Here is a 27,960-nt window from a genome sequence, read left to right as displayed (position 1 = left end):
TACATTTATGAAGTACCAGCAATCAAAATTATGGATTTTCTAAAAGGTTTTTAACTACTTTTATTGAAAGGAAAATCGCTGTCTCAGACTTTTGTGACACTGCTGCTAATAATAAATTTTACCATTTAGACATGGCCATAATATGGTAGACAGTGTCAATAAAAGTATGGAGCAAAGATGATCCCTGTCTTTTAAGTAATGCCTTCTAATTACACCCCGGAAATGATCACGTGAAGTATGTAACTAATGGCTCTTAAAAGAGAAGAACGCACAACAATGTATCTATAGTGATACGAGGTACTGTATACCCATACTCAGTTATATGCAGAATTGCAGGAGCAGACATTAAAAAATCTGTCTACTGCTTTCAAAGTCTACAAGGAAAAATTAAATTTCATTTGCATTTCTGACTAAAGTCTGTTTGCTGAAAAAAAAATGGGTTCAAAGGTTATTTGCTTCTTTTTTTTTAAGCAAAGTGGTGGCAACGGACCTGTTATCTGGCAAATTTGTCTAAACTTTTCTATCTAATATTCTATAGATCACTAGAGGGCACTGTGGTATTTAGGCCACTCGGACCTGAGTACTTGGAAAGGTCTTGAACTCCCGAACAATGTCAGAAAGGTGAAAGGGCAGACTTTTTAACCGGGGGCGGGGGGGATGTGTTCTGGTAGCACCCACTTTTTGATTTTTCTAAAGCAAGTAAAAAATGCACGATCAGGGCAAAAGTCAAATTCATCCAAAGCCCTGAGCTCACCCTGTGATACTCAAAGACTTGTCACCTGGGGGGTCTGAAGGGGGCCCAGTGTCATCCCCATATCCTTGAGATTTAAATGGTGAGGCTGGACTTTGATTTGCATACACCCACATTCTAGATGGCCACTCCCTCCACATGTGCTCAAGCCTCCCGCACGGACTGGGGGCAACTGCAGTGCAGAACATTCAGGCGTGCAAACCGTGCAAACCTGCACCGTGCAAACCGAGAGCCACAAATGGTTTGAAACAATTTATGATATCCGGCCTCCTTCGACATGTATTAGCATATACCTGGTTTCTTTAACATACACTTTGTTTTTCCAAAACCACAAACAGTGTTGCTGGAACTTCATGTGGAAGTGCTTAAGGGGCGGAAAGTTAACACCTTTGTGATCCTTGCAGCCTCACGGTGGCTGTTAAACAAAAGCCTCTTTGTGGAGGCTTTCTCGAGATGTTTTCTTAACATGTTCCAAGTAGTTTTAGGCAGGGAACTAAAGTAAACAAGATGTTACCATGATAAAAACACTTGTGAAAACATTACAGAGCGCACTTAGTAGTTTCTTTCACATAAAACTCTTCACAGTTTTGAGAAGTAAAATTCACAGAAAAAAAAATTTTTTTTAAAGCAAATGACCGATGACATGTCCTCTACTGTCTGTAGTCGTCGACCTTTTTGAAAGGGTCAAAGTTCTGCCCCTGGGCATTTTCCTATACCTTTTTTTCTCCTAGCCTATTAGAGCATGTAGAACACTTATTTTGTTTTAATAAATAATATACATCCGTCCAACATGCAAAGGAATTGTTTTGATTGTTGTGCATGGTGCTCTTCTCCAAGAGAAATAGCCAAAAAATAAAAACAAAACAAAAACAAGAATTCCTTTCAAATGGATACCAAGCAAGGATGCACATTACACTCTTCTGAGATGTGACACAAATAACCATCTAGAAGAAAAACTAGGGGAAATATTCTTCCCAAGCACATAAGACTACCTGGTATTTGTGAAACTATGGGTCTGTGTCTGATTTTACATTCTACGTTAGAAACAGGGAAATGTGGTCATGATTTCCTTCAATCTGCTCTCCACCTTGTCAGAGAACTGTATGAGCCCTTTTTGAAAAAGAAAAAGGGAAGAATTATAAATTCGTGTTTTCCCTGGTGAAGGTCGTGTCTTCAACCAGGTTTGAAAAGAAACAACCAATCCAAGTGGGGAGAGAATGGAAGAACACAGGGAGCTTCACCTATCTGGATCGGACTGGGCTTGTTTTTGTTTTGCTGTTATCGGAGGACTCCAAGCAAGGCAGGGCTGGAGGATTTCATTAGAGTTTAGCATGGGCACCTGCTGGTATCTGTTAGGGCTAACAAATACAACAGTCACATGGTAACTCATGGCTGATGGGTTAAAAAAAAAATCAACACGAAAACTGCAACTTGTTTTGAGAAGAAACAGGGAAATAAATGCGTACAATAGACTGGCTATCTGCTGATTCTGATAAAGCTTCCCTCTGTTGGCTGTGGGGGAAAGACAACAGGATGGTTATTTGTACAGTGTTTATCTTTGAAATCAAGGGCCCTGTGGTATACCTCACCTTGGGAACACACACTGCAGAATGATCACAGAAAAGTGTCAAATCTCTGGTTTTGATTTACCAACAGTTATGATATTTTGCTCTCAGGAGGGAAAAAAGATTATGCCTCATTTTTAGACCCATGAGTCTCCCCTCCCTTCCCTTAACCTCTCTTTCTGTGAACAGTGGCATTTTATCGTCAGATGGGATTTTTATCCTGAATAACTGATCTTGGCCTCTCTAAAAAGTTACATCTTATGAGCCTGAGCAAAACAGGGTCAAGGGAACAGTTACCGAGCAAAGTCACTTTCCCCTTTCATACGGAGACCTAAAAACCAGGTGGAAAAACCCAAGCCCACCTAAGTATAAAAACTGTGGCTGGTGAATGAAGTAACAGGGCAAGGCATGCATGGATGTTTCCTCAAAATACGAATAAACCTAAAGGCTCTGTGAATCTAGACTAAAATAACCCAGGATAGCAACGGCCAAGGAAATACAAAAAGATTTCTCAGCTACAAACGTTATGACGCCAAAAAAGTTTACCCTAGGTCAGAGGTCAGCAATCTAAATGCCCATTCCTTACATATGGTCCTACAGCTGCTTTTATGCCACGATGGCAGAGGTGAGGAGTTGTGAAACCCAGCATATTTACTGTCTGATCCTTTACAGAAAAAGCTTGCCATTCCTTGCCTCCCTACCCCCGTCACATTTGACTATGTGGGACTTTTGACAAGAACTTTATGCTTAAAAAATTGTATTAAAGATTAGTCTCTTCTGACAGAGTAATGCTCTGTGGCGTCACGATACCTTTCCTAGGAATGGTCAGAAATGTTGGGATTTTTAAAATTATCCCTCCTTTAAAAATATATGTAAGTGGATAGATAAGAAAAGAATGGTATGGGTCGGCCCTTTACATGATGTACCTCTTAATTCCAACAACCCTGAGAGGTGGGGTACTAATATTATTATCCCAAATTACATGTGTGGGTATTGATGCTCAGAGATGCTATGGAACTACCTCAAAGAACACACGAATACAAAGTGGCTTCACCACCCAATCTGCCTTTGCTTCAAAGCTTGTTCTACACCTACTGCCTTAAGTTGAAAGCATGCAGTTAATAAGCTGCACTGCTTCTAAGCAGGCGGTACTGCAAGGCAGGTAAGAGCAGGCGCCGAACTACAAGGGCAGACAGACAGCTTGGGTTTGGACCTTGGCTCCACCCCTCACTAGCTGTGTGACGCTGGGGAAAATCACTCAACCCCTCTGTGTCAGTTTCCTTATCTGTCCCTTTCCTTATCCTTATCTGAGAGTAATACCTTAATATTATCAAGGTGGCTTGAGGACTAAATGAGTTAGACAGTTGACCCTTGAAAAATGTGGGAGTTAGGAACACTGACCCCCTCACGCAGCAAAAATCTGTAATTTTGACTCCCCAAAAACTTACCTACTAATAGCCTACTGTTCACAGGAAGACTTACCAACAACATAAAAAGCCAATTAACACATATTTATATATTGTATGTATTATATAGTAGATTCCAATAAAGTAAGCTATAGCAGAAAAGAAAATATTAAGAAAATCATGAGAAAAGAAAATATATTTATAAAACTACTGTATTTATTGGAAAACAAAAATGTGCATGTTAGTGGATCTCTGCAACAAATCTGTATTGTTCAAGGGTCAACTGCATATGTGAAGTACTTGGAACTGTCCCTGTTGCACAGATGTTTAATTATAAACTCTTACTAGGGGAGGGTAAAATCAGGGGATCAGAAGTTAGGTGGGAAAAAAAACTAGAAAGCAACAACTAAGTCAAGGTCAGAGTAATACTACATTTTGCTGAGTAGGAGTGCCTTGGAGAATCCAAGCACTGCTGATTATCAACCTGCTTAAACCATAAGAAAACACCTCTAGAGAGGGATAATGGAAAAGAAGAGTGAACCCAAGAAAGAGGTGCTTCCAGAATCTACAATCTGGCACAGTTAGAGAAGAAATGCTTAAAACATCACTTCCCAATAACAATGACTCCATGGTGACATGAGTCAAAGAGGCCACGTGGTTTCTGTTTGACCCACACGAAATACGGTAGCTCTTCCAGTCCAGTTCAATGGAAAGCAAAGTTGGTTTCACTAAAGCCACTGATTACTCTTTAGATGCCCAGAGATGTGGTAGAAGTGAATCTGCAAGAAGACTAACTTATTTTCCACTACATTAAGCAAGACACTGAAACCTGAAGACAACTCTGAATTTCCAAGAGCTAAAATCATGCTAGAGAGGAAACTCAGAATCCTGAATTCGTCATATATGGCCAATCAATGTGTAACTGAAGAAAGCAGTAAGAGAACAGTGAGTTCTAGGTTACTTATTTTTTTTTCTTCAGCATTTACTCTCCCTTTGCTGATTTACATACTCATTTTTCACACTCAGGAACCAAGTGTCTCCTCCCTAGCCCCCATGTGGTTCACGTGGGGTGAACACAGCTCTATCTGCTCTGGAGGTGGGCATCTGATGGGAGCCTGGCTACATCGCTGTGACTGGCTCAAAGCTGGAACACATGACTCAATCTGGGTCAATGACAGTCTGCCCAGGACTGTTGCTGGCACTACGGGAAAAGAGATGCACTCTGAGATGAATAAACTTACGGCATGGCATTGTCTTCCTTAGCTCTACTTGGAAAGAGCCTAAGAACGAAGGCAACACAGAAGAAAACTGAGCTAACAGACACAGAACCAATACTCCCACAACACTGCTTAAGCATCTGAATCCAGCCATGGACTTCCCAGTTACAAGAGTCAATTATCATTCCCTACCCCCCGGCTTTTTTAGTTGGGGGGAAAGGATGAGGGGTTAAACCAATTTAAGTCAGGTTTCTGTAGCTTGCAAACGAAAGTCTTCTAACAAATACAAGTCGACAAATAAGTCCGAGGAAATAAACAAGCAACAGTTGCAGGTTCATAGTGGGCATTCCAATTCCACTGAGCAAATATGAACTGAGAACATGTCATTTCATGTGCAAAACCACAATAAATAATTGAGAGGTCATTTCCTATAAAGAGCCAGCTTCCTAATATCCTTAAAAGGGGCTTTTTTTTTTTTTTAAAGGAATTGGTCTAGGCCCTAATTCTGATGATCTTTAGATTCTCTTCTTTAGTATGAGGTGTGGTTTGAAATTGTGCTATCAAATGGTGGAGGCACAGAAGAAAAAAAAAAAGATTATATATATATGTAATATTATATATAATAAATATGTATTATATAATAAAAAAATATATAATATATACATTTTTATACATCTATATCCCTATACATAACACATAACTGTCAGTTTATATAATAAATGGACTTCTGATTTGAGGATGAGGGTGGAAATATTTCGGTAATTAACATTTTTTAAATGGATCATATTGGAAAACTGCCCTTTTCCCTTGTGACTCTAAAACTGATAGACTGAGAATGTTCATAGCAATTGCATATTTCTAGAGACTTTATGAAAATAAATCTTATTTACAGATGGTTATCAGCCATTCTACAGATGAGCGAAATTAGCACCAACACATTCATCAAAGCTAGCACTGGTGCAGAAGGTGAAATCAGAGTTTCAAAGTGGCTTCTGCCAAGGTCTTTTTCTCTCACTATCTAAATACAATTAGGCAATAACAAAACAATGATTTATAATGAGTGATTTATAAGAGAACAAAGCCCAATAACACTAACTTGAATCATAATAATTGTAAAGGGCTTTTGCTTACTCTGAAGTATCACTGTTCTTGAATGTTGATATTTAAAACAAATTTCAGGCATCTCTTTTTAAAAAAATTTAGTACTTAAGTTTCTAATGACCGCCTCATGCTTTTCAAGTAAAATATTAAAGCTGGGAAGCTCTGAAATAGATTCACAGGCTTCATTAATTAAAAAGTGATATTCACCAAAGCTCCTTTCAGGTAACACTGGATGTACCTTTAACAGTAGGTTCTTATAATATTTGTATCCAGGTCCATAAAGCTAAATAGAGAGATTGCTTTAACAATATAAAGACCACACAAAACTAGAAAACTGCACATAAATCAGCCTGCTTCTAGTTCTAGAGGTTTGAATGAGAGAGAAAAGACAGAAGGAAAGACCCCCAAAAACCCAATTTGTAAGCCATCATGAAGCCAGATTTAAAGGAGTGATATGTGCACATACGATGGATTACTGCATGATATGTAAATATACTAAATATAATGTATTATTATTTTCAGTCCATCTGTCAATGATTCAATGATACTATCAATAAATTTATGGGGGTGTCCATAACACAGGGTGGTTTAGTCTAAATTTTATTAAAAGACAAGGTAACTGTAGGGAAGGGAAATCATAAGATGTAGTGCAGAAAACTTTCACTTCAACTAGGAGAAGATTCATGTATCATTTATTTACAGAGATACTTTAACAGCATTACAGATTCAAATGGAGTAATCCAAGTTTCAGTCATACTTTAATTGTAGAAATTAAAGTTACTCCATTCTCTCCAAAAGGACAAGAATCCGAGCTAAAGCCAATGCCAATATGGAAAGGTAAGAAGCAAGGTGGTAGCATTTCCTTGGCACCCATTTCTTGAGTTTATAAGGTCATTTGAAGAAAAAACAAAGAGGCCCAATCACCAAGCTACCACTGGCCAGTAACTGACAGCAGTTTTAAAAAATCAGAGTTAGTAGGTCAGTGATTCAGTATGCAGACACATGAATAAAAGTGAAAACTAAATTACTGCAAATTTAATACTGGGAGAATTTTCATTTAATCACTGTCATTCTGAGAAAATGGGTAAACACAGACCCTTACGAACAGCATCAAAACTGTCCTTGGTTATACCTCGTTTGCCCTTTACACTCAACCCTTGGCAGATTCTGTAACTATTCCTATGACAATGCACTAGACCTCATGATTTAGAGTCCATCCTCAAAATGGTGGTATGAAACCCTCCATCAAAAAGGCATTTTATGAGGAAAAGCATGAGCAGCGGGAGGTGATGGCTATGTAAAAGAAAAAAGCAATATAAAATCATTCTTACTTTAGGAATGATTGGAAATCTTCACAAACTGCTTCACAGCCTGGCCACTTGCATACACCATGTCCATAGAGAGGATGACTATGGGGATGCTCCTCATGGGACAAACTGAAAAAAAAAACACACACACACACACACAAAAGGACAAGAGAATGAATATGTTGCCAAGAACCATCCCCCCAGACTTAAAAGGCAAGAGGAACCCACATGGCTGAAAGTGGACATGGAGGAACCGAGGGTCTTTTTCCCCATGAATTTACTATTTCCGAATTGTTATTTAAAAGGAAGAGTTAAATTCCAAAATGTGAATAGTCCAATGTTAGAAATGTGACCACCATGTATGAAAAGTGTTTGACAGGCTTTTGTTAGAGGCAAAGCTCTCCACACTCAGGCTGTGAAGGATTCTTTAAAAAGCTAGAATTTATCATTTAATCTACATAATGAAAATGATAAAATCTGTACTTGATTTTGAGATTCTCTTGCTGTTCTCTACCCAGAATATTATATTTTCCTCCTCCCTTCCACCAAAAAACTGCTTTCACATAATTGTATGATCGTTTCATAAATTAATTTTATCAAGCAAAGAATAGAGCAATGAAATAATTTAGAATAAAATAATTTAGAAAGACAAATATATCCAAGTAGATGATTAGCTTTAAAAAGACACTAATAACTGCAGAAAGATTATAGCCCTAAAATTATAGACACCAAGAGTGAGAAAAAACTTGGCATGAACACGAGGGGTTAATCCTCCAGTGGGGTTCCAATCAATACATAATGATTTGACCACAAGGATCCAAGTCATGGGATGCTTTGATCCACGCCATGTGGTGCTTGGGGAAGCATATCTGTTGCACTCGCTGATGAACCATATTCTCAAATATTTTCTCTATTAGATTTCTGCATCCAGACTTCTTTCAGACAAATTATTTTTCCAGTCGTTTCCATAACCTTATATTGCACCAAACAGAAATGTAAAACTAACAGAGAGTTCTGTTTCGTACTCAAGCACATTCCCTTCAAGGAAAGGGCTATTTTGCAACCTACTCCACTGCCTCTCTGTGACTTTGAACTTCAATCATGACTACACACATACACATGCATGTACGCGTGGCTTCTATTTTATATTACCACCAGGATGTGTATTCATATATCATCTATCGATTCACATTCACAGAGCAGACATACACAAACGCCACTTGTCCCTGACTTATAACATAATGAATCCACAGAGGGCATATTATGAACAGTTAAACTAAGGAGCAGTAGGAGTAAACACACATGTGCGCAGAACTACACCTTATCAAGGATCAATAGGTCTCTCTATGGCTTTTAAATAATTACGCTGGAAATCTAACATAACTTAAAAATAATGACAAGCTTCTCTGCCTTAAAACAGAAAATACATCTGGGAACCAGAAAAAAATTACAGAAGTCTAACTCATAAAGGTGTCCCCATGAGAGAAAAGACTAACACGAGTGAACGAAGGTAGCTCTGTAGTGAGACTTACAAAGCCCAATGACAAAAGGATATTCTCTAAGCAGTGAAGAGGGCAAAAGTCCATTGGACCAAAGGAAAGAATTACTGCCAATCCAAGTTCATCTTTGGATTTTTTAAAGACTAAAATCAATTACATAAGATGATGGACGCTAGTGAAATTATTTTGGTTCACGGTCATGACACCAGTAAATCAAGTCATTATGCTGTACAACTTACACACGCTATATGTCAATTACACCTCAATACAGAAAAAACAGATATGGTACCAAAACAGAATTTCAAATGACTACTGACAATATTTGAAATCAAAGAATCCTCCTAAGGACTACAATTTTTAGTTATCCTGAGGGAAGGAAATCATTTAAAAAGAAAGCTATTCCTACCAATAGCTTAAGAAAGAAAAAAAAAAAACCCTAATTATTTTCTTTACCAACTTTAGTCTATATAAAAAATAGATAATACACACTTTTGACAAATTAAGGTATGAAGATTTATATCCTCCTTTTATATTTAACATAATTCTGTTATTAAATAATTTCTCATGCTATCAACTGTCTTCAAAACTTTATTTACTGAAGCTAACAGCTCATCATAAACCATCTTGGCCCTAGTTACATACCAAAATTTCTCTAACCATCCATTTTGGACACTGAGATTCCCTTAATGTTTCGTATGTTTATGAATAATGTTAAAAATAAAATTTACCAGGTTAAACATTCCAGTATATAACTGATTTTTACAAGACACATTCAGGGAAATGGATGAGTCAGTTAATTAGGACTAAGTTTTAAAATTCACTATGAATATTCTATCAAGTTGCTCTCGAGAGATGCTACATGCCGAGTGCATTCTTAGCCATTATATATACTTTGTGTGATCCTTTAAGTTGGAAACCAAATGCCTCAACTAGTTAAGATATAAAATTAATACCCCTAGTTAAAAACAGCAAAGGGTTGTTCTATCGTGCTTTTTTGTTGTTGTTGTTAACTGGAGAGTGTTCTGAAAAGTATGAAAGAAAATGGTATGTCTTCACTAGAGGGATTTATGACTAAAAATAAAATACACATGATTTAACATGGACTCTGCCATCCATCTCCCCCCACCCAATCCCTCTGCTTTTTGATTAACTTGTTTGTGAGGCCCTGTGGCTTGAATAAAAACTACTCTGCTCTAAGAATTTATTTTTTGATCAACTTGGTATCCTTATTTCAAAGTAAGGACAGAGGACAGTTCACTAAGGCCTTAGAAAGACAACCACGGACAACTGAAGTCTAAAGAAACAAAGTCCTCACACACATATACATAGTTACATACTCAGAAGACCTCTTGAAAACTAAACTGTACATTAGAACCATATTTATTGTGAAATTAAGATATGCTCTTATTTTAGTAACTTCACATAACACGGGGCGCCTGGGTGGCTCAGGTCATGATCCCAGGGTCCTGGAATCGAACCCCGCATCGGGCTCCCTGCTCCGCAGGAAGCCTGCTTCTCCCTCTCCCACTCCCCCTGCTTGTGTTCTCTTTCTCTCTCGCTGTCTCTCTGTGTCAAATAAATAATAAATAAAATCTTAAAAAAAAAAAAGTTCACATAACACTAACTCTGAGTTGGCTACTGAAGAAAGTCCATTCCTCATGCCATCCCGCCCTCATCCCACACCTAATAACCCCACCCTAGATAACACTGTTAACATCTGGTACATTATTGTGCTACATTTTTCCTCTAATATCTTAGTAGTTTACAAAAATGGAAACTATAAACGCCATTGTTACTTGTTTTTCATGTTTAATATATAATCGAACAGTTTGATCTCATTTATTTTTTGCATCTCACAGGTACATTTCTTCAGGCCCCGCAGGAAATGGCCCCGCAAGCGTAGAGCGAGGGACGTTCCACATTCCCATCTAAGAGAGCTTGCTGCAATTTACAGCCAGACTGGCGTTCCACCTGATGTGCATTCCAAGTAAAGCTGGTTAATGATGACCAGGAGCAGGTGCAGAACTTGAAGCTCTGAAATCTTTATTTCTTTTATCCGCACTCCTGATTTCCTAAAAGATGAAGGCCATTCAACCCCATTCCTACCCAAATCTCCTGGTAAACTTAGGTATAAGCAGGGCTTCACGGGGATCCAAACATTTTTAACAAGGCTTTGATGCATCTCAGCGTGCAGGACCACTGGCTCCGGCCGCCCTGACCCACATGGCCAGTAACTATAATTGGATACTTTTAAATACACAGTTGTCCGAAATAAAGTGCTTCGCCATGGCAGGAAAAGGAATAGGCTGGCGGTGGCACCTTGGTAGAGTATCTCTGGACAAACACATAAGGAACCATAAAATTGTCAGGGGTGATGAAGAAACGAAATTTTCACCATATCACTTTTGAAGTTTTTACGCTGTACACTGCAGAAGTGTTTTGCTGTGCAATTGTTATTTTCTTTTTCATATATATGTATGAACATGTACATATATAAGCACACATGAAAGAGTCAAGTGCTACTCAGGACTCAACACTGAGACTGCCATTTGCCCTGAGAGGGGCAGAGCAGAGCCCATGGTGCGTGTGGCCGAGTCCTGCTTCTGGCCTTTCAGTCGCGCTGTATGGTATACCAGTTGTACTTCTGAATGCGAGCGTTTCTGTGTCATCGGAACAGTGGAACAGACATTTATATTCTGACTGCCTTTTGGGATGTGCCAAAAGGTAAAAGAAGGGAAATTTACTCTTCTTATGTCAGAGTATATCAGCCGAAGCCATAACTTCGATACAGACTTCAGCCTCTGAGAAGATTTTATATAATGGCGATGGTTCCTCAGTGGTGACTCTTTACCATGTCCTTCCAAGTTCACTTCTTTTTTTTTTTTTAAAGATTTTATTTATTTATTTGACAAAGAGATACGCAGCAAGAGAGGGAACACAAGCAGGGGGAGTGGGAGAAGGAGAAGCAGGCTTCCCACCAAGCAGGGAGCCCAATGTGGGGCTCGATCCCAGGACCCTGAGATCATGACCTGAGCCGAAGGCAGATGCTTAACGACTGAGCCACCCAGGAGCCCCCAAGTTCACTTCTTAATGACAACTTGAAACTGGAATCATTCAACTCACCTGCTGTGCAGCTAAGAACAATTTCTCATTTCAGCCCCTACTCTTTAGTGTCCTTACTAGTCCTATAAAGTTAATTTTCTCTGGTGTAACCAAGAGGAGAATAATCTTTGAAGGAGATGAAGTCAATAGACACCACGCTGGACCCCAAGACATTTCCTGCCAAGTTAAAGGCAGTTTTCCTTTCTCCTTAAGGCGCACTCTCAGCTTTTCTGGTGCCCTGACCCAAATTCTCATGGTTGTCTTTGGGGTCTCCCCCAACTTGTGTGTTTTCCCTTTTCCAAGAGTGCTCTGTTTTCTTCCTCTCAAAATTCCTGATTCATCTGTAACAAAAGTCTACATCTGTGTGCATCAGGTTTATTATAGCTTCTCTCCCCCATGCTTCCCCCAAATTAACCCCAAATTATAAATTGTGTATTATTTCACTGGCATGTTATTTCATAAACTGAGTTATGAAAGACCGTTGGTCATTCTCCAATCACTCAAAAAGGTGGAATAGGTTTTTCTTTTTAAATGTTATTGAGAGATTCATATACCATACAATTCACTCTATTCACATGTACATGCCAATGGTTTTGAATATGTTCAGAGCTGTATAACCACATCACATATAATTTTAGAACATTTTTGTCACACCAAAAAGGAATCCTCTACCCATTAACAATCACTCCTCAACTCTTCCCAACCACTAGTCTTCTGTTTCTAGATATATACTTATTCTGGACATTTCATATAAATAGCATCATACAAGATGTGCTTTTTTGTGACTGCCTTCTTCCACTTAGCATAATGTTTTGGAGGTTCATCCTCACTGTAGCATGTGTCAGTACATCTTTTCTTTTTTTTACAGCTGAATAGTATTCCACTGGACGTATAGAAACACACTTTAAAAAAAAAAATCCATTCATCCACTGATGGGACATTTGGGCTGTTTCCACATTCTAGCTATTGTGAAGAATGGTGATATGAGAATGTATGTCCATGTACATGATTGAATTTATGTTCTCAATTCTTTGGGGTCTCAATTCTAAGGGGAGAATTGGCAGGTCATGTGGAAAACCTATGGTTAACATTTTGAGGAAATGCCAGACCAATTTTGAAAGCAACTACACTACCTTATATTCTGACCAGGATTGTTTGAGGGTTACAATTTCTCCACATACTTGCCAACACCTGCTATACGTGTTTATTTTGGCCATCTTGGTAGATGTAAAGTGGTACCTTTTTGTGTTTCTGATTTGTATGTATTTAATGTTTAATGATGTTGTGCATCTTTTCATGTGCTTACCCATTCATATATCTTAAGAGAAATGACTGTTCAAATTCTTCGTCCACTTTTTAAAAAACTGGGTTATCATTTTATTGTTGCACGGCAAGAGTTTTTTAAAAATATATTCTGCATGTTAGTTTCTTATCAGACATATGATTTACAAATATTTATTCCCATCTTGTGGATTATCTTTTCAGTTTCTTGATGGTGTGCTCTGAAGCACACGTCTCTAATTCTGACAAAGTCCAACGTACCTATTTTTCTTGTGGTTCCATAGGATTCTGATGTCACATCTAATAGCCCACTGACTAATCGAACGTAATGAAGATTTATTCCTATGTTTTCTTCTGAGAGCGCTAGCTCTCACATTCATTTTGAATTGATTTTTGTATACGGTGTGAGGAAGAGGTTGAACTTCATTATTTTGCATGTTGTCCCAGCACCATTTGATGAAAAGATTATTCTGTTCTATCCTAAATGAATTGTCTTGGCACCTTTGTCAAAAACCAACTGAACATAAATTCACTTTTGCTACATTTTGCACATGGATTCTGCACATGGATAGGGAGTAGGCAAAAATGATACATCTTGTTACCAACAAGATGAATAAGGAGGAGGTGTTCAGTGATGACTGGTTAAAGGAACGAAGGAGGTCTATACTTTCCAATAAGGACTAACGGCATCCTTACCGCTGCCGTGAAGCAGGAAGCATTTCCCTTCTAAACCACTCCCCACCCCCTACAAATACACCAAAAAGCACAACTAATCCCCTTCCTGCCGCCTTTGACTGCTTAGAAGCAGTTCTGCCTCCCTCTCTTCCCTGTTAGTCACTCTCCTTCCCCCCCCCCCCCACCATTTGGCCTTTCATTCAACCAGCGAGCATTAATGGAAAGCTAACCCTAAGACAGGCACCCAGGATACTAACGATGAAGACCAGTTCGCTGCCAAACTGCCACGGTGCCTCCCTACGGCTCAAGTCTCGCCTGGTCTGTCTTTTTTCCGATTCTTTGGTTTCATGTCCATGTGCATGTGCTTATGTCCACCCCATTAACACTGTTAGTCACAGAATCTCCCCTCCCAGATCTGTCACAGCCCATGATTCTGGCTGGGTGGCAAGGGACTGCTCACCCCTTGTCAAAGCCTCCAACAACTCCAGATACCTCAGGTTTCCAGAAAGGTGTTCTCTTGACACAGTTTCATGACTACCTAATAGAAAGCACCTTACACTAAACTGATCATAACCATGCAAGTTATCAACGAAAGCCACTATTTTAAAGCTGCTTCTTTTATTTAATTCTTTAATGACAACTTACACAGAAAGGATCCCACTTTCTCTCTTTCTCTAGCATCACTTTTTAGTTCTTATCCTATTTCCCTGCCTTCTATTTTGTTACCACATCCTACTTTCAGTGACACTTTAAGTACCAGATCAGGGATTTCTCAGGTTGAAAGATAGGAGTATGAATTCAATTTCTAGTGATGAAGTGATAACAGAAGATATGGTGACTTCAGATGTTTTATATTAAATGTTCACAAACTAATGGATCTATTTATGATATATACAATAAGTCAATTTCATGGACACCAAACAAGGTGAGTTGGCTTTGGAATTCTGTCACAGTGGACCTTATAATACAGAGTAATGCAGACGAACAATAGCAAAAGAGATGATGACTTAAATCTCTACCACAATTTTCCATTTTAGAGTTTATTCTTCTGACGTCTTTCCTACCATTGTATATCTCCTCCAAACCAGCTGGAAGTCAAAGTCTCTTGCAGAAAATAAAATGACAGGTCAAGTTTCTTCATGGGTTACACTGCAGTATCAGGAGGAAAAGGTCTTACACCTGCCTACAAACGCACAAATGATATGTGGGAACAGGGGAAATGAGGATGTGAGTACGGCATCCTTTTTCCTGATAGCTTTGTAAAAATGACCTTTCTCCTTTAACTTTCACTGAAAACACTTCAAGAAGCAGGCAGGCTTCTCATTTCCCACTGAAAGCTGGGAGATGGCTCAGATGTTGCATTTCTAGCATACTGCCTTCATTTCGCTTTTCACTCATTACAGAAATACGCCATCCTACGTGTTTATTCATCAGTTTTCTGTAAGTACGCTGGCCATCAGTTCTATCATCTTACCACAAAGACAAGGGTGCCTGACAAAAAAGCCTATGACAGAGTCCAGCCTAAAGTGAGTGAAGATGAAATCTCCACCCACTGGAACACACATACACACACACATTTCTCTCTTTCACTCACTCTCTCATGTGGTGAATCCTTGACTCTCCTCTTCCCCAGAACGCTCATCATCTCAATTTTCTGCTGCTTTTCAAATCATGTTTAATTAGAGGATTTCACGTTCCCTTGTGATATGATATTCATGAGTAAAACTTGCAATTGGAGAGACTGTGAATTAGTCTATTAAGAGCCAGATTTGTGCTTTTAAACAATGAGAGAGATTTATTATCTGCTCTCAATATTGTGGCTTGAGATGTGAGGGCTACCTTAACTAACTTTATATCTGAAGTAAAAGCTTTTAACTCCTTTGGTCCAGGAGCTTTTGTTTTTGTTTTTGTTTTTTTTCCCCTTGCATTACAGAGTATCTCTGTAAGAAATACAGGGTTCCCTCTCTATAATGGCCCTCAGGGCATGGCCCAGTAAAGCGGTGTGTGGGGTGAGTGTGATATACAAATATCCTCACTTTCGTAGTTACGAATTCATGTTCATGTGTACTAGAAAAAAAATTTGACCAAGACATCAGATTCATGACTTCTCAGTGTTACATTTTCCATGAAATCTATTTAAGCCACTCAATTTTAAGAAAAATATTAAGTAATAAGTAGTTAACAGGTACATGCAGATGTGGCAAAAATGGGACATGGTGGGAGACTGATTCAAAGTCACTGCTGACCAGGCTTAAAAGATGGTATTTGTATGCAAGGGTATGGAAACACAACCTTCCTCTTCCACTGCTCTTCTTAGAGTAATGCTTCTCAAATTTTATTATGGATATAAATCACTGGGAGATCTTTTTGACATGCAGGTTCTACTTTAGTAGTTCTGGGTCGGGGTGCAAGACCGTGCGTGTCTGCAAAGCTCGTGTGTGACGCCGATGGTGGTGGGCCATGGACCACAACTTGAGTACTAAGTGCCTTGAGAGTTCCCTATTCTGCATCTGACCTAAAAATGACTGTGCTTTATTAAAGGAACGCTCATGGGGTGCCCTACTCACTGTGGGTTGAATAACAAGATAGAGATGGATAAATATGGAAAGGGGTGGCCCTGGGCAACCTCACACAACAATAGCTGTAAACTCATTTAAAAGAAAAAAAAAAAAAAGCTGGATGGCCCTGTTACATAAGAATGATATGCAAGGCTTTTTAAGATTTAATGTAACAGAACAGGTAAGACCGAAGGAAGTTAGCACGGGGAAAGACTATTTCCTGTTCTTGTGGAACGAACGCCAATTTCACGTGAGCACAAACGTGGGGAGTGATTTCGTCAGAGAATGATGTTTGCCAGGTATTACACCGATCAGGAATACCCTGGCATACATGGGTGAATTGGTAAATGTGACAACTCAAAACCTCACTGTGCCCAAACTCAACATCTGCCTTAGGCATCCTTTAAGTCTGGTTGGTACCCCATGAGCCTGGAAGTACAAGATGTATGTTTAAGTAGCATCTTGAATTAAGTTTTTAGGAAGATAAGTGGTAGTTTTGGGCTTTTCCAGGAAACCAGGGTAAACAAACAATGGAAACAGGGTTTCAATCCACTTGGCATAGTACCATATTCAGTCAAGGTCCCTCTCCTCGGCGAAAAGAGGGAATCTGACCAAAATACCCCAATATAGGACATGCATGCACTCAACGGTGGCCCATACAATGTCAGTTACAGCAAGAATGCGGAGTTTTTTCCTGCACTCTGCATAAAACTGGCAGATTTATTTTAATTTCTATTAGGTAAAAATATATGTAGTATCTCCAACCTGTAGTATCATTTCTTAGGATGAGGCCTATTTGACTTGATTTAAAAATGACTTGATTTAAAGAGACTATAAATTGTAATATAAGTAGATATGACAAAGCTCACGACCATGGGACACAAACTCAGATGACTGAGGTTTGGGAAACCAAAAGTGCATGATGTACTCTACAAGGAGATTCAGTCCCTAGCTGGATTAACTTCCTGAGTTAACAATGAACCACTGGCAAGTCACTGAAGACACACTTTTAATTTGAATTTCCAATGGGGAAGGAAGAGCCTTGGGGTCTTCCTGGACTTATGAGACAAAACCCACAGAGTGCATTACATCCAATGCTTCTGGGACTTAAATATATCACATGGGATCTAGGAGCATCTCATCTGCAAGCTGCTTTACCAATGGTAAGAACCTGGGGTTGGGGGGCATGAGATCAGCAGTTCCTCTCTTCACCATCCACATCACCCATCTGCCCCATCTCCTTTTTCAGCTCCACTGGGCAAAACGTGCCATCTTGGTTCCCAGACGCCAGGAGTATGTGCCCCAGCAGGACAATGGAGCAGAGAATGAGAGCTTTGAGAATCTGAGAGCAACTGATCAGAAACAGTGAGCAGGTGATGACAAAAGCAAAATGCCTGTGTGTGCACGGTGATGAGTGAAGGAATAAATAAAAGGAAAAAAAAAACAACAGGAAAAGGCAGAAGTCCAGCTTTTGTTTCTTATGCCACTAAGGGCTACCCTGAGTTTACGAGAGTCTACCACTGGCAGCATTAACACTGGGATCTCGTTAAGAAAACAGAATGCTTTCCAAAGAGTGGCTGTGAGCAACTGTGTCAATACAGACATAGCGACCACTAATCCAAAAATTATTAACACCATTAGGCAGGCATTCTTATTATGTCAATGCAAGCGTGTTTGCACTGGTGACTCACGAGGTCTATGTGGAACGTGTCCATATGTTAGAGGCACCAACGGTACCGAAGAAAACGAAAGAACATAAATAAAAGTTCAATACTAATTCTTCTTAGTCCTTCCTCCAGAATACTCTATGGAAGCCAGCACAATGATACTCCAGAACCAGAAGAATCACGTAAGTGAAGCGTGAGGACCAGACACACAAGCAGGAGATGAGGGGACGAGTGACGTAAGGATACAAATGGGCTGAGAACCATTAGGCTCTTGCATTTATGTTTCCTTAGAACGATCCCGTACGTTACGGAATTATTGTTACTTCTCTACAGGACAAGACGCTTCATTAATGTTCACCGGATTAAACTCTTCCTCTACCTTTAGTTGTGCAGGTTTTAAGTAAACACTGAACTTGTGATAAGCATTGTTCTGGGTTCCTAGATCAGAGTCTCTAAGTTGGGATTCATAAGAAGACCCATGGGTGAGTGGTAAGATAATATTATAGTTTCTGTACGCATGTGTTAAGATAATAGGACTTCGGTAAGAACATACACATGTGTATGTATATATCCTTTCTCACCCTTAGCCTCTAATTTTTATAATATAGGTAATATATTAGACACGTATATACTTGGTTAAAATCACACTTAGTAGGGATACATATTCAAGATCTATAATAATGATAGAGTGAATAAGCAAATACAATCGGAGGTCACTGGCTGTTCTCTTCCTCACTGAAAGAGTTGTACCCAATTCTCCACTGGGAGAGAAAGAGAACTGAACAGATGGCTGGGACATAAAATGCTATAATATCTGATCTGGGCCTTACAGTATCAGTAGGAGCTCAACGGCTACAAGGAAGAGAATGAGAGCAAGCAGATGGCCAAAGCACAAAAAGCATCTTCAGGCATTTAAAAAAAAAAAAAAAAAAAAAAATTAGAAAAACAACAGTGCTTACAAATAACTTAAAGGCTGATATTATGAAATAAAAAAAAATTCTGTTCCATAATATAGTTTATATTGGGTCATAGTCTTAAGAATTTTTCTCTTTCTCCACATCGCTTCTCTGTCACTTTGAATGGTAGCAGGGGAAGAAGGCCACAGCATAAGGATGGTACAGAACAGTGGCTCTCAAAGTGTGGCCCCCGGGAACTTAGCAGAGATGCAGTTGCTTCGGCCCTACCCCAAGTTACTGAATCAGAAGTACTAGGACTGGGGTCTGGCAGTTCGCAGGTCAGCCAGTCCTCCAAATGATTCTGATGCAAGCTCACGGTTGAGGAGTACTCTTATGTGAAACCCAGCTCTTCTCCCGTGTTTGGAGCATCTCTAAGTATCAACAAGACTAACCAGGTGCTCCTATAGCATCTGTGGCCAAGGGGTAGCAAATTTAGAACTACTCCCAACGGGTTCTTAATCTTTACTATTCCCTTAGTTCACCACCTTCTGCACATTTCAGCTAGTCTCTGCAATGAAATTTTGCACCTATCATACCAGGCTGGTTATGTTGGTTGATCGGGAGGCAGCAATCAACACGACACAGGGAGCAATCAACAAGAGACAGGGACCCTTCCTTCATGGAGCTCACTGTATTCAAAAATTTCACCTGCTGCACTTTGGGGGGTGGAAATACATACACTGTGATATTCCACCAGTGCTCATTTTAAACAAATCTGACACTGTGTCACATTTTGTATATATTCATATCACTGCATTTATTACACTGTGTTGCAAACGTCTCCTTCCCTGTATGTCTCTCTGCTTAGACTGTGAGCTCCTTAAGGGGCAGAACTAGGTTGTGGTCCTCTATTAAGCCCCTGAACCTATATAGTTAGTATATAATAAATACCCGACAAATGCTGTTTGAATGAATAAATGACTTTAACAATCATTAACAGCGCTTGTTAATATTTACTGAGCACCTCCTATGCACCAGAGCCTGGTATCACGCCCATTTCACAGACGGACAAGTGAGCACACCAACATTAAGTCACTTCAGTGGGCAGCCTGTACTGGAATGCAGGCAGTCCGGCTTCAGAGTCCACACCTATCACCACTAAACACAGCTGCCCCCACACTAAATGAGGTACGGGCCATGGTCCAGCAAAACATGTTCTTTCTGCCCCTGACTCAAGGCCTCTGCGTCTGCTGTATCCTAAGCCTAGGGGGCTGTTCTGTCACTTCTTTCCATCTGTTCAAAGGTCACTTCCTCACAGAGGCTTTGCCAGACTCACTCTCCTCCCTTCCCTGCTTTATTGTTTTGTTCAGAACTTCTTTCTTTTTATTATGTAATTAGTTGTTTGTTCTACTTCTACTGTAATGTCAGCTCCATGAGGACAGACTTTGTCAAGCTCACAGCTGCATGCCCCGGAGCCTAGGACACTTGGCACCGGGCTTGGGGTTTGGTAAGTTCTGCTGAACGAATGCATGCACGTTAGTACCGTCCACCGCTCACGAACACATTTTTGTTGAATCCTGGACAACTTCCCATTTATCCTTGTTAAGTTTCTTTTTATTTTTGCCTGTACAATCTTCTAATTTATTCAAACACCACTGGATTATCCCAGCTCTTGGTGTCATTTTTTTTTTTCTAATTAAAGTAAACTGCCATTTATTTCTTACACTGATCTTTAACAAAACGAGACTTCTTGTTCTTGTCGTAAATATGACTCATATGGAAAAATGGAGGTTGAATACTGGGGCTCATATGCACAAAAATGTTTCCATCAATAGTTCAGATATAAGAGGTAGAGACCTAGCCATAGATGTCTGTCCAATTCTAAGGTCTATAGTAATACTTTCAGTGGAGTATTAGCCTTTCGGATGTATAACCTAAAATTCCACCAGATGACTCAAAGGCCCCTCTTGAAAGCAAATACCACATCATTTACACAAACACTTTAGGTTTTTCTTTCCTTCTGTCATAATATACCTTCAAACTCAACATTCACAGCCAAGATGTAAAATATACACAAAGAAGAGATCCTTCAAAGATAGATTTCAAAGTATTAAAAACAGGAAGGGAAGAAGGGAAGGAAGGAAGGAAGGAAGGAAGGAAGGAAGAAAGGAAGGAAGGAAGGAAGGAAGGAAGTCAACCTGCCATTAGTCTGACTTCCTTGAAGACTATAAAAGGAATGAAATTTGAAGGTCATAAAAGTACGTCTGTTTAGGGAAGTCTTACAGGTAGTATAAATATCATCAGCTACAGTTGCTATGGGGTCTGTTTGTTTACCAAACAAGAATACAAATAGTTATACAAAAGTGGAACAACATTTAGGTATATAAATGGAGAATGCTTTGCCTTCTGGTAAATTTCCCAAAGTGCCTTTTAAAGCGTTCCTATTTTCACCTCACTCGCTGGGAAATCTCTGTTTCCTTGGTTCTCCCTTTTCAGTTCTAACGCCTCCAGGGAATGTTTTACTCCCAGATTTCTGAGTCTGATAATCACTTTCTTTTCCTTTTCCCCTTTTTCATTTTAAGACGTAAAACCAAAACCACTAGCCCGACCATCCAAACTGTACAATGAAAACCGTCTTCACAATGTAAAATGCATTAAAAAAAAAAAAAAGACAACAGAAGCCACAGAGTTTATAGAAGCATTCTAGTACAGGCATGCATTCTTGAAGTTGAGTTAATCCATGAACAACCACCCAGAAAAGTTTGTGTGTGTGTGTGTGTGTGTCTTTTAACCGACTTTCTATAAACCAGGTATGTTTCACGCACCTGAATTAGACCTGCGGAGTTAACCATCTGTTTTGGAAAATGAAGGGGGTGGGGGGTGGGGAGAGAAGACGAGAGGGAAGGAAACTGGCAAATATATATATATATATATATATATATATATATATATATATATATATATATATATATATATATATATATATATTCTTCTGGAATATCTTAGTCAAGGATGTGTGTGGTGAGTAGGCACGTTGTCACTCAGATCTACTGTAAGACAAACAGTACCACGGAAGCCGCTAGGAGTGGGAGCCTTGCCTTCACACTACATTGACCACAGTACCCACCAGGCACAGCCCCGACGCCTTTCTGTGAATGGTGCAGATTGCCATATGGACGGAGACACTGAACAAGCTGTACAACACTGGGCGACACGTGCCCGGGGGATTGTCCCGTATTACCGCCACCTGGGCTGTGGTAATTGTGCTCTGTCTGTGCAGAGGCACCGAAGAGCCCATCAGGATGTGATTTTTGAGTACAAACAAAAAGGAAAATTACAGTTAAGAGAATTCTCTGGCTAGCCTATCTGTTGCTCAATTCCCGAAATAGTTTCCCAAAGGAACGGTTATCTTCTTTATTCACACAGGCAGAAATGACAAGCTGGAACACATATTAACAATTTCCCTTTGTGAGCGTCCGCTATTGTTTTAATGAGGAGAATATACTTTATAATATACTTAGGCCCTGGCTGATTACAAAGGGGGGGTAGCACACAGCCGCTCAGGACGGCCGTACATGTGTAACACGCTCATTTGCATTACCCAGACGAGCCAGGCGCCGGGGCGCCACCAGCTCAACAAATCTTGAAAAAGAACGTGACTTTCCTTTAAGCCTCCTGCGTAGGTTCCCCATTCCTGTGGCCCCGTCACTGGCTGAAAACCGTGAGATTCCTACTTGTCATTGAGAGGAGAGGAGAACAGAAGAACCCTAGGACTCTTCCAAGCCACGAGGCCTTCTGTAGGTCCCTGGCTTCCCTTTCCACTTTTGGATGGATCCAGTGCCCACCCAAGGAAGTCCTTCTGTTCTCGAATCCAAGTTGTAAAGTGTGCGTTTCAGCAAGACACTTTCACAGGGTGAGGGGTGAAACCCAGTATGAGGGACGATGCTGCCAGAGCTCCCCCCAGATTGGTCCTCACGGTTCTGCTGCCGTACATCTTCCTTCACACCCTTGGCGTAAGATCAATGTTAAGAAAGCTAATGTGTATTTGGGAGGAAGGGCCACAGGCCCTACCACACAAGGGTAAACACCTGTCAAATGGCTGGGTGCCAACAAAGGGATCTGGTGAAAAAAAACAACAAACCCTATTAGCGGGAGCCACTCCTCAGAAAAGAATGTCTATCCTACATGATGAGAGAAGGTGGGGGCTCAGATATTATTTTGCGGGGGAAACCGGGCACATTAGACATGAAATAGCCCATGACGGAGATTCATATTGTATGATATCCCAAGAAAAAAAATAAAACCAACCCAATTTAGGAGAAATTTCTAAAAGGAATGTATCTCCCTAGACCAATGATACCATTTTATTGGAAAGCACGTGTCGTTTAAAAACAATAAAGAGAAAAAGATTTATAGAGTCTAATGATGGTGTGTTATGGTAAAAGGCACTTTATTGAGATAAGATACAACAGCTGTTAGAGAATAATGGCTGAGTTTTTTTTTTTCTTTTAATCACCATACAGAGTGAACAGTCAAGAAAATCCATAAACCTATCTCTCATGGCATGCCAATATTTTAAAGATTTTTCTTCCTCCCCCCACCCTGCGTATGAATGACAGAACATGATACTCCACCGTGCCATGGCGCCCTGAGAGAACCTTTCTTCCCCGCTTCCAAGACCCAGAAGCAACTGGTTTTTAGCCATGAGACAAACGGACTGCGCCTCTTCCAGGCATGATGGTCACAAAATACCCAGCAGCACGTCTGTGCTACAAAATGTCGACTAGACCCTGGTGTTTCTTTCTGATCGAGGCAGAAATGTTCCTGCCCTCCATAGGCTACTGTCCATACTTATAGACAAGGGACAGCTGTCGCTGCCAAGAGGCTGCTTTGGGGCTCAGAAGCACCTGTATTTCAGGCCTCGGCAACTGGCTACCTCTAAGTCCCTTTCGGTTCGCTTACAATACCTGCCTGGCCATGCCCAGCCTGCTCTTTACATTCTCCATGGCTAGGCACCTGATGTACCTCCCTGCAAAAAGATGAGGCAAGGTAGGAGACAGCCAGCTGTGAACCTCTGCAGCCTCTCTCCAATTATGGCTCAACAGACAGGTCAGGCCCCAGGCTCCCACCCTTGAAGGTTATGGCCTCGTCCTGATCTCTAAGCTTTACCCCCTGGAGACTATCATCCAGCAGTCTGGGGTAAAGCCAAGGTGGTTCTGATGAAGAGCACACTTGGGAACCACCAGACTCGAACAGTCATTACAAGGACTTGAGGGTCCAAGATACTCTGGTTCCAGTCCCTGCCTGGTCCCTAACTAGCTATGTGGCTTGTGCAAATTATAAAATTGTTCTGGGCCCTCAAACACCATCTGTACAAAGAAGACATTGTACCCCATAGGGCTACAGTTAGGATTAAGTGGGAAAATCAGTATCAAGGCTTATGTCGAATCCTTCACACCATGTGTTCTGCACAAAGTAATAGTTCAATAAATATTAGCTGCATTATCATCACCATCCTATGTCAGGTACTGATTCCTTCCAGCCATACTACCTCTACTCTGTAGGCTCACACAAGAAGGGCAAGCCATGAGCTTTGTGGACTGAGTAATGTCTGGGATGACAATCAAATTTTAGGGGGAAAACTCTGCCCTTTCCAAGACTGCCAAAACCCAGGTGAACTGAACAGGCCACTAGCATTGCTCCTCAAACCTGAGAAAGCCCTGGGGACCCTGATTCAGCAGGTCTGGGGTAGGACCAAAGACCCTGAATTTCTAACAAGCTCCTCCCAGGTAATGCCAAAGTCGCTGTCCTGCAGCTGTTGAGTAGCAAGAATATAGGGCATATGTGACAAATACAAATTCCTGCACCCCATCTTAGGCCAGTATAATCCAATTCTTCGTGAGAGAGGGCTAGGAAGCTGCATATTTTAACAAATACCTGTGAGAATATCATCAGGAAATCTGAGAAACACTGCTCTTATAGCTAAGATCAGGAGTTGGCAAATTATTTTCTGTAAATGGCCAGACAGTAAATATTTTAGTCATTGTGGGCCATATGGTTTCTGGTGCAAGTGCTTAAGCCAGCCATTGTAGCATGAAAGCAGCTATTCAATAGACAATGCATAAATGAATGATCATTGCTGTGTTCCAATAAAACTTTATTTACAAAATGAGCAGTGGGCCAGATCTAGCTGGTAGGCTGTAATTTGCTGACTTGTGTTAAAGATCAATTGCCTTAGCACATACTAGCAGAAGTAGCAGTAACAATTCTGAAGACAATTTGCGACAATTTGGCTGCAGGTTCGCCAGAACACTCTAATGGGAAATAAAGATTGGGGGTGGCTCATTTGTTCAAGCACTTCAAATAAAGAGAGATACAGAAGAAAGCATCTGAGTTTCAAAAACAAAACAAAAACAGCTGAAATGAGGAAGAGCTGTTCAGAGTAATGTGACCTAGAGCTTACTGCGTACATTTCTGGCTCAACAGGCCTGAAATATGAATATGAAAACATGTAACAGTTAAAGGCACGTACCACTGGAACGGTTCTGAAATTTAGCAAGTCAACCAAGAGCACCAATATTTACTCATCAACACAGAATTTAGTTCAAGAAAGGAAAGAAAAAAAAAAAAAAAAGAAAGAAAGAAAATGAAATGCCAGGCATGTCCACGTTTCAGAGTTCCTTGCCTTCGGAAAGTAGTGGGGCGGGAAACACAAATGTTATTGTTATGTAGTCAAATACATGGCAATATGTCAAGAGGCCACAAATCAAAAACAGAGACTGTGAATCAAGTGAGAATGTCTGAAAGTACGCTAGCCAAGCAAAAACCTTCAGGAGTCATTCGCAGGCAGCTGCTCACTGGGGGGGTGGGGGACACGACACGGGACACGACGACGCAGGCAATCAGAATACCCGGGGCTGTGTCAGCAAAGTCGCAGAAGGCAGGAAGAAACACTGGAAGTGGACAGAGCGCAGGTTAGACCTCGCAGGGCAGGGGCCCGATGTGGGCCACCCTGATTCTTGGAACAGGAGGGCAGTCTCTAGGGGACAGCAGGCTGAGCAACGGACACCGACCAATGGACCCTGACCAACGGACCGCCATGATCCTTCCAGAGTTCAAAGAAACCTCTTCCACCAGATACTTAAGGAAGTCTTGAAACGCACATTTAGAAGGGCTTTGAATCTGAGACATGCTCAAGTTAGCAAACATCTACTCATGGTGGCTGAACTGAAAGCAAAAAGCTGGGAAGGGTCAGAGAAGAGGAGTCTCTTTCATATGGACTACGGAGGACAGGCAAAGTAGGATAAAGACCAGAGGAGGTGTTCAATGTGGAAGCGTGAGATCTACGAGGCTAGAAGGGAGAGAGGGAGGCTTGTCTGGCATTTGCCTGTGTGTAAAGCCAGCTTGGGGTTCATTTTTGTTCTTCATGTGCTGTTTCAGACTATAAGTGGTGTACATTCTGCAAATCCTACCCGCCCCTCTTCCTTCTTGGAAGGCCCAGTACCACTATCCACCTTAAAAGAGGGAAGTCTGCTATTTTCCTTTAAAATGTGCTGATGTGCACACAGTAGGTGAAATAAATGCATGTTTTGTTGGATTTAAATTAAACTTTATTTTAGGAACACTGCTTTCAATTTATCTTAATAGTCACCTCTAGGCCGAATGAAAACTCTAAGTGCTGTCTTACAAAGTTAAGAGACAAGCTTGCATTTGGATCTTGGACACGCACTAACCAGTTCTGTGACCATAGGTCAGTTCTTTAGTCTCTATGACTCAATTTCCTTGTCTGTAAAATGGGTATAATAACGCCTACTGCTTCCCGGCGGTCACGAGGATAAAATGAGACATCACCCCAAAAACAAGAGTGTAGCCAGTGCTTGGCACAGAGAAAGAACTGAGGACGTGTGAGCTCCCTTCCCTTTCCCTAGTGCACCATAATATAATCGGATATTTAGAATTTTAATTCAGGCAATTACTTAAGTAGTAATTGCTATTTGTATTTACATAGCTGCTTTGATCCAAGAAGCTCAAAGGGCTTTACTAAATTTAGCATTTTAATAAATGTTTCATTTGCATTCCGTTGATTTTGTTTACCCACACCAAAACTTGGAATTTCCTAAAGCAAGAGAGTCAGACAAGTGAAAGGGAACAAGAGGATAGCTTCATGTTCACAGGTAACCCAGGTCTCAGTTTTATCTATTTGTCTACGATGTCACGGCTCCCTGGGTCCTGGGGAATAAAATGGCAGTGGGAGACGAGAACATGCCTGCTTCCCCTTCAGCTTCTGCCCGCTGAACTTCACCTTCACCACGCTTCTCTCAGGCCCTGGCAACCGAGGTATGTTTATTGCACCAATGAATTTATATATAATCAGCACAATAAACATTATTAAATTGCCAGAAGAAAATCAAAGCACGAAGCCCGGCGCCAGTACTGAATTCTAATGATGCTGAATGGCCGTGACTGCACAGGGACAGGATCTTAACAAGCCTTGATTTGAGCGTTGGCATCCGCCTCACAAATCACATGGGCCGTTCCTCTCGTAATAGTGCTGAATACTGATAAATGTCTCTACCCTGCGCAACAGGGAAGTGGGTTTCTATTGGCAATCTTTACCGAAGTGTGTTCTTTCCCTTCTCTACACTCAAGGGTTTACCCTGAATGATTTAATTATAATTTTCCTTGTGTAAGACAAATTAAAGAGGAGAGTAGGAGTGTCGTGCCAAGCACATTATTTATCTCCTTAACAGATTGCAGCTCACCAAACCCCAGAGCTGCTGCTACAGCGCAGCTCACAGGAGCCCGCAAAGCGCATGGGGGCAAGAGTGGGGGAGCGGGCGGTTTCCAAACGCACAGAAACATGCAGCCTAGGTGAGACTGGGAGACCTCTCGCTACTTTAAAAACACAAAAACTCTTAGGATACTGCCTTTTGCC

The 27,960-nt window shown here is 40.6% G+C and overlaps 1 protein-coding gene and 1 pseudogene across 11 annotated transcripts in view; both read right to left on the bottom strand.

Moving 5' to 3' along the window:
• Window positions 1-27,960, bottom strand: part of FOXP1 (forkhead box P1) — a 490,351-nt gene that overhangs the window by 50,275 nt on the left and 412,116 nt on the right. For all 11 annotated transcript variants that reach the window (XM_078076030.1, XM_078076044.1, XM_078076039.1 and 8 more), the window contains one exon: window positions 7,372-7,476. In XM_078076030.1, the coding sequence (XP_077932156.1) occupies window positions 7,372-7,476 (105 nt within the window). The remainder of the gene's footprint in view (window positions 1-7,371; window positions 7,477-27,960) is intronic.
• LOC144382377 (ATP synthase F(0) complex subunit j, mitochondrial pseudogene) lies at window positions 10,759-11,057 on the bottom strand (annotated as a pseudogene).

Source organism: Halichoerus grypus, chromosome 1 (genome assembly GCF_964656455.1).
Source record: "Halichoerus grypus chromosome 1, mHalGry1.hap1.1, whole genome shotgun sequence".
In the NCBI taxonomy this organism is placed as follows: Eukaryota; Metazoa; Chordata; class Mammalia; order Carnivora; family Phocidae; genus Halichoerus; species Halichoerus grypus.
The sequence above is the reverse complement of the archived record's forward strand: the minus strand, read 5'-3'. Positions and strand labels throughout refer to the sequence as shown.